At 36.9% G+C, this 10,446-nt stretch overlaps 2 protein-coding genes across 4 annotated transcripts; both read right to left on the bottom strand.

The window, feature by feature from the left end:
* Positions 1-285: 285 nt before the first annotated feature.
* On the bottom strand, positions 286-2,739 carry LOC140762902 (uncharacterized). Its single transcript, XM_073100881.1, has 4 exons — positions 2,583-2,739; positions 2,242-2,484; positions 2,077-2,152; positions 286-534 (listed from the first exon to the last, which is right to left on the bottom strand). The coding sequence occupies exons 1-4, from the start codon at positions 2,664-2,666 to the stop codon at positions 497-499; spliced, it is 441 nt and encodes a 146-aa protein (XP_072956982.1). The 5' UTR covers positions 2,667-2,739; the 3' UTR covers positions 286-496.
* Positions 2,740-3,570: 831 nt separating this feature from the next.
* On the bottom strand, positions 3,571-9,300 carry LOC140763400 (E3 ubiquitin ligase PQT3-like). Of its 3 annotated transcripts, none has more exons than XM_073101576.1 (14): positions 8,753-9,300; positions 8,464-8,563; positions 8,150-8,231; positions 7,865-8,031; positions 7,648-7,718; positions 7,169-7,234; positions 6,899-7,055; positions 6,640-6,788; positions 6,002-6,178; positions 5,633-5,920; positions 5,480-5,524; positions 5,067-5,298; positions 4,721-4,802; positions 3,571-4,244 (listed from the first exon to the last, which is right to left on the bottom strand). In XM_073101576.1, exons 1-14 carry the CDS (start codon positions 8,916-8,918, stop codon positions 3,855-3,857), a joined length of 2,172 nt encoding a protein of 723 aa, XP_072957677.1. In that variant the 5' UTR covers positions 8,919-9,300; the 3' UTR covers positions 3,571-3,854. The 3 variants fall into 3 exon arrangements, with proteins under 3 accessions (XP_072957677.1, XP_072957678.1, XP_072957679.1); XM_073101577.1 differs by having other exon boundaries at positions 5,480-5,521; XM_073101578.1 differs by having other exon boundaries at positions 7,654-7,718.
* Positions 9,301-10,446: the final 1,146 nt, after the last annotated feature.

Genomic DNA, 10,446 nt, shown 5'->3' with positions numbered 1-10,446 from the left:
AAATAAATAATAATTTCATACATATAATAAAAATGATCTAGTTTATTTATATATTTCTTTTAAAATTTCTTTTTTACAGTTAAACCATATTTAAACCTAAAAATATTTATCCGATATGGTATAGCGTGGTTTTATAGATAGATAGACAAAACTAGATCAACCAGTAGATAACCTGAGATTGTGCACTTAAAAGAAAGAGCCAGAGAGGCAGATTCAATTTCCAACATTCCAAGCTTTGTTCACAAAAAGAAAAAGAAAATATTCCAAGCTTTGAGGACACTCAAATTTGCAGGGAAAAGAGAGGGGAAGCCCTTAGCTTTTAAACCAGCATTTAGATTTTTAAGCAATTACATATGCAATGAGTTTTAAGTGCACAAACATGAGACAAGACATAAATTATGATAACTTTCCTACACTTCAGAACATTTACAAACTCCCAGGGAAGAAGAAGAAGAGTTCCATGTTATTTATAGAGCATGGTCCTTTTCTTGACTCCTTATATGGCTACCCAGTTCCCAATTTCTATGCCATTACCTGCAGACAGAGAAATAGATAGAGATTTCGGTAACCACATAGTAATATAAAAGTGAACAGATAACATGCAGAGCGTTCTCAGCTTCACAAAGTTAATCCCAAGATAGTTTAAAAAGTTAACATGTATCTTCGAAGGCTTTCTCCTCCAATCATATGGTCAAACTGCATAACTAGATAATCTACGAATTACAGTAATAATCATAGTGAAAATTTAAGAAGGTGGCAGCTCCTACTGTTAGAGTCCAAACAATGAAGCTATTAAGACTACCATGAATTATTCATAGGAGACAACTTCGCCATGCAAGGGCTCCCAATGGACCCTGCCTCATGAACTGCATTCAAGTTTCAGGAAGCAATCTCACCTGGCCAATAAAGCAAAGGCTATGCTGGTCTACCATGCCAAGCAACTAAATTTTTAGGTATTCTTACAATAAATGCACAAGCAGATATTGCTATATCTATTGCCTAATATTGCCCATTTGTTCAAACTTAAAAGTTATCCTGGTCAACTGTGAGCATGTTAATTTTTTCCCCCCATCATGCTGAATGTTATTGCTTTTCCAGATAATAAGTAAGAAAAGGATTCTTCAGTATAACACAACACCAAGTGGTGCTCAAGGGCTCCCAGTGGACCTTTTCCTGTTGCCTTCCCGTATTAATAGTATCAATACCAATTCACTTTGTTAACAAGTATGCCAACCAACAATATATTTCTCTTCTACAAGCAAGCTGATCAATTAAACCATTTATTTCTTCATATCAAGTTAACCATGTTTATCAATAGTGCTATTGAGTCATGCCATGCATCAATCAAGGTTTGTGCTGTCCGCAATGATCAGCTGTTGTCACCGCAGAAACCAGAGCGGATCAGCTTATCACCATTTGCCACTGTCTCAAGATACTATGAAATTCCATTCAAGCCAAATGTTCTCCACTGCAAACCAAAGCATTAGTAGGTCCCTTCTAACGTCATCTTATGAAGGTTCATTCCTTAGAATATTCTTTTCCCTCTTCTTCCAACCCTTCTGTGAAACCCTTTCATGTATTCCAATTTCTTAAGTCCTTTGCTTCTTGAGATTAAGGAAATATCTAGAATAGCTTTCCACCTTTGCTAATCTTCATACATTCCATTCTCAGTTGCTGTCTTGAAAACCACTTTGATATTGTCACAGAAACATAAACAATCAAATACAACCAACTCTGAGACCCATCTCCACTTGTTCGAAGTTAATGATTAGTTGGAATCCTTGTCTACAATTCAATGTACTAAAGCTTGCATAAGAACATTTACATTTTTCTATCCTAACCTCGAATATTCCCATTTCGACGTATCATGCTTCCTCCTCCTCCAAAAGAAGCTCCTTTAGCTAATTTAAGCATTTGAAATCCACAAGTACAAGATTTACGGACTTTATAAATTCTTCTAAAATTTGGACTTAACCAACAAAACGTCAATTTGTCCAAATAAATTCTTTGAAATAGGACTCCAACAATCATAAAACCACAGAAAAAGAAGTACAACAGAGCGTAGGAAACACTCACCATCAGGATCGAAGAAGAACGTCTGCTTCGTCTTCCCATCAGGCTGCGTCTTTTCAAACGTTTCGATCCCTTTCTCCTACAAAAACGTTTAAAAAACACTCACTCAAACACACAATCACCTCATCTGCAAGAGACAAATTAATAGATGAGCAATAAAAGAAGCACCTTTAGGGTACGGACAACGGCGTCATAATTGGAGATTGCGAAGCACAAGTGGTGGCCCCTGGGAAGCCCACTGGGATCCGCGACGACGGCTGCGCCGGCAGATGAGGCGGCGTAGGGACTCACGGGGAGCTTCGACTGCGGGTCCCGCTCGATGAGGTGGAGCGATAAGGAAGGGGGAAGGCGGAGCCAAACCACCTGGAAATCCCCAAACTTGGGGGACTCAATTTGCTCGAAGCCAAGGACCTGATGAATGAATGAAAAAAAAAGAAGAAAAAAAGGACGTGGTTGTAAAATAAAGTTACGATCGGGAGCGGCTTCGAAAAGGGGAGAGACGGTTGGACCTCCTGGTAGAAGGCGGCGAGGCGTTTCACGTCGGACGTTTCCCGCGCGATGTGGTGGAGGCATACGCCTTCGGCGACGGGCATGGCGAAGGTCTTCGAGTATCGAGTGTGAGTTTAGATGGGCGAGATTGGGGAAAGAGATTGGATTTGGTTGGTTTTAGTAGGGAAATGTGTTTTGTATTTATAGAAGAGCTTGGAGAGAACACGTGTTTTTTTTTTTAATTTATTCCACCTTTTGTTGTTTCTGAGACTACGTAGTTTGCAATAGGAAAGTGGCATCAATTAATTATTCAGAGGTAATCTGGTAGACTGTAGATATGATATATTATTTGATTTTTTTAATATGTAATTGCCACTGATAAACTTTTAAAATATCATAATTATTAATCAATTCTTTTGACTATTTTAAAACTGTCATTATAGTTAATTTACATCACAATATTATACAATATTCTTAATAAATAGATACATATAAATAATTAAAGTATAGTATCTTCTTTCTTGAAGTTTAAAGTGTCCACGGACTCTTTTCTTACAAAAATAAAATAAAATATTTCTATTCTTCTACTATAATGTCGGACTTTAGAACTATTTTAAATTTGTTTGTCTAAAATTAGTTTTCATCGTAATTAATTAAATTTAATTGGAGGAATGATGGATTTGAAACTGTTTCAATAGGGTTTGGTGATAATTATGATATTTTAAAAAATATAACAGTTGTTATGATATTTTGACGGCAATTATATAAATTTTCCTATAATTTTATATTCTCTATTATGAAATAGCTAGTTAATTTTTGAAGAACATAAGAGAAAGTCCACCTGTGCACTCCAACATGCTATCTAATCTTACATGTGAACACTATACAGATAGATTGCCTCTTGATTGGCACTAATCCAGTTGCAGCAGTCCAATGGAACTGATGATACATTAATGAACTGCCAAAATGGACATGAGGAAAAGAAGAGTAAATAATTGCAAAACTATTTTGTATTGGCATGCAATTCCCATTTCCATTGAAATCAAGAATTTAAAACCCAAATGAGCATGAACTGCTTCATTATTACATTTAATTACAACTGAAACTTAATTTACATCAACATCCAGCAAAAGCCCAAAATATTGGGACATCTGTGTACAAGTAAAATTTCCATCCTCTCCCTTCCCATGTTTTGAATTCTTGACAGCTCTACCTCCTCATGAGTGAGGAATGCCATCCTCCTCAAGTTTGTGGCTTCATGCCAATGTAGCAACGCCGGGTGCTTCCCGGCTTCACCACCTTCTCTTGAAATGGCGTTCATCTCCCTCACCGGAGTCACTGTAGCTTGCCTTCCTATTCCCGGCCTTCCATTGTTCATTAGGTGTGGCCTCATGTCTATTCAACCTCACAGAATAATTAATATCTCTCTTCCTTTTGTTGCAGTCCTTGTCCCTCTTGACAGAAGAATCAGGGGAAGCTCTGGCACGCAAGGACATGCTGCTCTTCAGCCTCAAGTCAGGACTTCTTTCTCTCCTCCTAGACCATGTAGAAACATCAAGATCCTTATAAGCTGCGGCATTTTGTTTGCTAAACCCCTGAGTGGAGTCGCAACAGGAATTTTTTAACCTCTCGACCTGGTTGGACTGTTTAGATTCAGTAGTTGCTGTTTGAGTTGTTACCCCCTACAGCAGTTAAGGATTCTACCGTCAGGATCTAACAAAAATAACAAAGACAATACTAATTTACTCGAAATAATACAAAGAGGTAAATATGCCAAAAGGTACTCTATCATGCAGTTTTTGAAGCAACACAATCAGAATACTACACATAACAACCATGATGACATTAATCAGTAAGAATATTGCAGATTACCAATTGGACCAAAATATTGCAATAGGGGTGCGTGATGAAAGATTAGAGATATACTTAAAAATACAAAATTTGGTAGATACAATGAATAAGAGACAAACTTCACATATGCTACCAAGCCTGCTGATACAAAACTTCTTCATTCACAATGATTTAACAACAGTAGCCATTTTTCCTCCTAGAAACCAGAAATATGTAGATCAATCTCTACAGACTTATCTACAGTGAATACCAAACAGTAATAACAACAACAGAGATAGGTGAAATAGATAACGACATTACAACATACAAGTTTCAATTTTGCTTGAGATGCCTCTGATCTACTCCGCATAACTTGCCTAGTAATTTTCCCATTATCAAAGGAACTCTCCCTGCCATATAAACAAGCACCATGAGTTAAGCAAGAAAACTAAAAAGAAAACTGGAAAGAATTGAATTTATAACCAAGTACAGACCGAAGAGGATATGCAACAGTGAATTACACAAATCATCCTACATACTGAATGACATGCTTTGTACTTGGCTTTATCAAAAGAAAAAATAGATTTAACCAAAATTTTGACAAACATTATCAAAAATGAAGAAAGCAAGTAATTCTCCTGAATTTTGTAACATAAAATCATAACTATTTGTACCTCTGAGGAACAGGTAAATTCATTTGTGCTCCAAATTGTGACCACACATCAAAGGCTCCAGGTAGATAACCCATGTAAGGCATGTTACCCATAAATTGAGACATGTAAGAATCAATACTGCCAGGCATCCCACCACCAGGCCAATAGGGGTTGTAAAATGCAGGAAGAAGTGGGTGACCAGCACAACTTTCAGCACCACTATCTGGAAAGCCTGCGGAGAGCATGTTGACAACTGCAAAGACAAAGAAAGGGTCGTAAAACAGTCACAAAGAGGTCGACATGAATATCCACAAGACATCAGGAAGCAAAGAGGCAAAACTCATTGCGACCTGTTTTACTACGTTTCATGTCCTGTGGCCATGCTCTATTTAAATAAGTACTGGAAATAAAGCTTAAAAAGTAAATGAACTAACCATTTCCATCCAAGCTTGTCCTTCCCTTTTTCTTCCTCTTTACTGCTAAAGAAAAACATAGAAACAGTAAATATAATGTTAAACACTAGGAAACACAGTACTTAGTCTGATTAAACAGTCAATGAAAACCAAATGCTGCTCAAAGTTACCCACCTTGCTCACTGCAGAGAACCTTTCCCTGGACAACTCCGGGAGTTGGTCCACTTTGTTGCAATGTTGATTCCTTTCTACTCCTTGGTTGTGACGATGCCTCAAGCAAGTCAACATGTTCTGCAGCTTTCTTTTGTGATTGCTTTGCATGACTACTTTCTGTTGTAATTTCACCATCTCCTTTATTACTTGTGCTAATCTCAACAGGAGATCGCTTCAATTCCTCTTTGGAAGCTGCAGAAAGAGTGGGAGAAGCATTTTTGGGTTCAACATGACTAGTAGATTTGGCATCTGAAAGAGAGAAAATTCAGAGTTATACAAAGTCAATTAAAAAAGAAGAATAGCTAGATGCACCAGTGGACATTATCATACCTTGAACTTGCGACCGGCTTCCAGCGTTATCTGAGCTACTGGACTTGCTTATACTTCTTGACACCAGCATATGGTCGATTGTCTCTCTAAGTGTTTTATTAGGAATAAGGTCATCTGCTAGCATATTTGTGGCGCCACATAAGCACATCGACTTTGAAATAAGGTAGTCTCTAATGCCTGAGTCAAATAAAGTAGGATATCAGCAAGTCGGCAGCATCAAAGATAGAGTAAAAGGAAAGACAAACATGAGTTTGGCACATAGATGAAACAACATGTATAGTGAGAAGGATAAGTTGCAGATCCAGTACCTAATAATCTAGTAAAACCAAATTATGCTTCTAAAATAATACTGAAATGGAGCAAAAAAGCACAATTGACTCTCCATTAAATGCAAAGAAAGTTTTTTTTTTTTAATCTTTATGATGCTCAGTAAACCGATCAAAATCAGTGGAGCAATTACTAAATTTTGATGGTCTGTTACTGATTTTTACCATTAACCTCCTTTCAAAAAATATAATCATGTGTCTGATTGAACCAATATGCATGTGTAAGTGTAGGGAGTAAAGACATGTCTTTACATACCAGCAATATTTAAAATATATACATGGAATAGAAGTTTCAATAATTAAGCCACTTACATTTGTCACAAAAACTACTAAAACAGCACTTGCTAGTCAACACAGCATCTCTCATTACACTTTTGCACAATGGACAGCACAGTTCCACCGGCAGGTCACTGATAGAACAAGAAGTGGGCAACCCTTCAATTTCCTTATCAAAGGCAGCTCTACACAAACCAACAAGATGTATTGAGTTATCACATCCTAATCAGAAAAACCTGCCAAAAAAAAAAGAAGAAAAAGAAGAAGAAGATGCACGCTGAATTACTATACATACTCATTTGGAGTTAAAACAGCAACAGCACCGCTTGAAAGCGTATAGGAGCCATCTGGATGTGCCGTCAACATGGACTGTGGAATGCCAGTTGGAGCTTTCATTCTTTTGATGTCAAAAGCTGGGTCACCATTAGTAGGGCAATGCTGAATAAAATGACCTGGAAAGAAACATATAAATGGTATCGTAATGTAGCTAATGATGCTTGAGAAGGAAAAGCTGAAAAGTAAATAAAGGGAGGTTCTTGTGGAACACCATAATAAATCAAAATACCTGGCACTTTACATCTATGGCAGACATAGCCTGGAGGAGGTCTTTTGCTTTGTAGTCCACCACGACCTTCAATTAAGCAAATTGGTTAGTTACAAACTTACAAAACCTAGCCAAATGTAAGAATATAATCAGGGAAAAATAATATGTACAGTTTTCAGTTTCTACATGTTAAATGAGTTGTGAAGAATTGTCTTCTAATATTCACGTATTTGTAAGCATATGGTATATGCTCAACGTTATGATAATGTTGTGTATGAAGCTAAATCAAGTTAAATTAGATACAGCAGCAATTTGGTCACAGAGTTCTAAGTTACACAATTCAGGGTTGATCTAATAAATGCACTGTCATACTACTTGAGGGAAAATAATATACTTCTTACAAATTTGTATGGTTTAATTAAAAAGAACACGTGGTAGACAAGTGATCAAACATAATCAAGACAGAAATTTAAATGCAAGATTAGTGTTTTAAAGGTTACCAATACCATGCTGAGTCGCCGTTGGGAACTGCTGAAAGCCTCTTCCAGATCCAGAAGTATCCATTGTTTGACTGCAGTATAAATCAAGAAAATATAACAGTCACAGGACTCTTCTCTTTCCGTTTTTTCCTTCCAATATAATAACATCAGAAGAACTACCAAAAAAACATACAGAATTTATTATAATATAAGACAAGAGAAGGGTGAAAATTTTAACCATTGCCAGTCAATAGCAGGTGTATTAACTAATGTGTTAATCTTCATATCCTCTTCAGCCTTATCTACTGTTGATATATTCAGCACCGGATTTTTTGTCTGCTCAGATGCCACCTCAGGAATAGCAAACATATCTTCCCCAAAGTCATCAAAAGTTGACTGCTCATACTGCAATATTTAGTGCAAATATACAATGTATCATTCTTCCAATACATAAAATAGACTAAAGAATAAAGAACAACTTTATCCCACAACTTCTAGATCATGGAAAACTAATGAAGCTTACAAGTTTCATGGAAGAAGATTGATCAAGAAGTGTGCTATTCAGCGCCGAATGATCTTGCGAACTATCTTCTAAAACTTCCATCCTGCAGAGAAGATGCACAATCTCAATATTTCGGTACAAATGTTTTATAATGCAACTATCAGCCGTTACCATTACCACTACTATGGAAAATGCATATCCACTCTCCAAGCATATGTAGGAGGAAATTGAACTAGGATAACTAAGAAATTGAGCATATGTACTAATTAGGTACATTAGCAAAACAACAGAAGCTAAAGAAAGTAAACTATTCAAGACTCGAGTGGGAAAAGTACTTTTTGGGTTCGGCAACGATAGTCTTTAGAGGAAGTCCAGGAACTCGCCGAATCAATACAGATGTATTTCTTGGTATCATTGCTTTTTCATCTACATATTCTGAAAATTTGACAAAAGATACATTACATCACCAGGATAAAACCAAACAACTTTAAGAAGGAAAAAAAACCGGAATCCTAATGCCCTTGGCTCTTGGCTACAATTAACACTCTCACAAGCAAAATCGCCCAAACCTCACATTGCCAATCGCACAAATTAGGGCAAACGCGAGTTAACTGAAAAACAGACCTTCATTACTCTGCGCGTTAGAGACCAGGAGGTCAAAATCCTTACCACCCCAAAGTTTCTTGGAGCTAAAAATTCTCTCTTTCAGATTCGCAATAGATATGTATGGCTCAGTGATGAGAATAGAGTCATAAATTTTTGCACTCTTAAATTTATAATACACAGCCATAAGGTTCAAATCTTTCAGCAAACAGATAATACAAAAGGCCAATACAAAGAGCGGCTCCGATTAGAGCAGCAAGAATCGAACAGATATCAAAGCAACGCCTCCTTCGCTTGCTATTTGACGACGATGATCCTCAAATCCGGGATTCCTTAATCGGATCAATAGAGATCAAACAAACGCCGTAGCCGGACGAGATCGAAGAGAAGAACGCCGCCGTAGCCGTAGAAGATCGAAGGAAATAACACCGTCGCCGCAGGAGATCCAAGGGAAGAACGCCGCCGTCGCCGGATCGAAGAAAACCCCAGAGGAGATCGAATCGGTCGGGAAGATGAATCGAAGATGAGGACGACTTTATGACACCAAAACGGCAAGGGGGGCGGTGGGGGGCATGTCTATTTATAGGATTAGGAGCAACGCAACCGACCTTGCCAAGGACGACGTAAGTTCTACGCAACTTCGACTACTGTGAGCATCCTGACCGTCGATTTCTGATCAGATTAAAAGAGGTTATTAAGCTCTCACACCATTTCGCAGTAATGAAAGCTTATCTTCAGAATAATGGCCGAGAGTAACAAAGTAATAAACTCGGCACCATATCATCTCATGGTTACCGATTTCAATATTTCTTCAATAATTAGAAATCCATTAAAAAAAATTAACAATATATTTTTTCCTTTATTATCCTTTTTATTTTATAAAAACAAAACAAAAGAAAACAAAAATATTAATGATCACAAAAGACTTGCTACTCTTATTTCAGAGGCCAAAGCTGCAACAAAAAGGAATGGTAGGCGTCCATCCAAGTGCAGCCAAAACTCCTCAGTACACCCCCGTGTTAGCTAGCCAACAAAGGGAGTTGTCATTCTTCTCAATTCCTAACCAGATGCTCTAGAAGTTGTCACCATAGGTTGGGTTGGTTTAATTTTCATACCTTAAATATTTATTATTCTATTTTTCATGTCTCAAAAATACTTTGAATTTATATTTACTTGACAACAAAACAACCATGTAGCTTACAGAATAGATAATTAAAATACCAAAAATTTGACCTTTAGATTGAGTTCCTCATATACCAGTTAGCTTAATTAAACTTATCTTAAGGTGATAAATAAAATAAAATAAAATCTAAATTGTTTTTTTAATAAATTCCATATAATTATTCTGGACAAATGATGTGGTATAATTTTGTCTATTAATAAAAAAAAAATTAGTCTTAAAATAGTCATTATCATTGGATAAGATTATGAAAGTTTTTATAAAATATTTATAGAGTATTTTGTGGGGGAGAGTGACGGCTCCTCTCGGCATGCTTCCCTTGCGTTCCTTCGTAGGAAGCTTCCTGCGATCTAAAAATAATGTGGCTTCCTTCGTTTTACTTCTTCTCCTTTGAGGTTATAATTTGAAGGGGTTGTGCTTTGAATCCTGATGTATATTATATATCGTTCATGTAGTGTAATAAGCTATATCTTAAGAGACTAATCCTTCCATTGTTACTTTAAAAGAGAAAAAGAGACAAAGAATCGAGCCTTCT

This window comes from Typha angustifolia, chromosome 7 (genome assembly GCF_048772165.1).
Source record: "Typha angustifolia cultivar Huaian chromosome 7, ASM4877216v1, whole genome shotgun sequence".
NCBI classification, from domain to species: domain Eukaryota; kingdom Viridiplantae; phylum Streptophyta; class Magnoliopsida; order Poales; family Typhaceae; genus Typha; species Typha angustifolia.
This window is presented reverse-complemented; position numbering and strand designations above follow the sequence as displayed.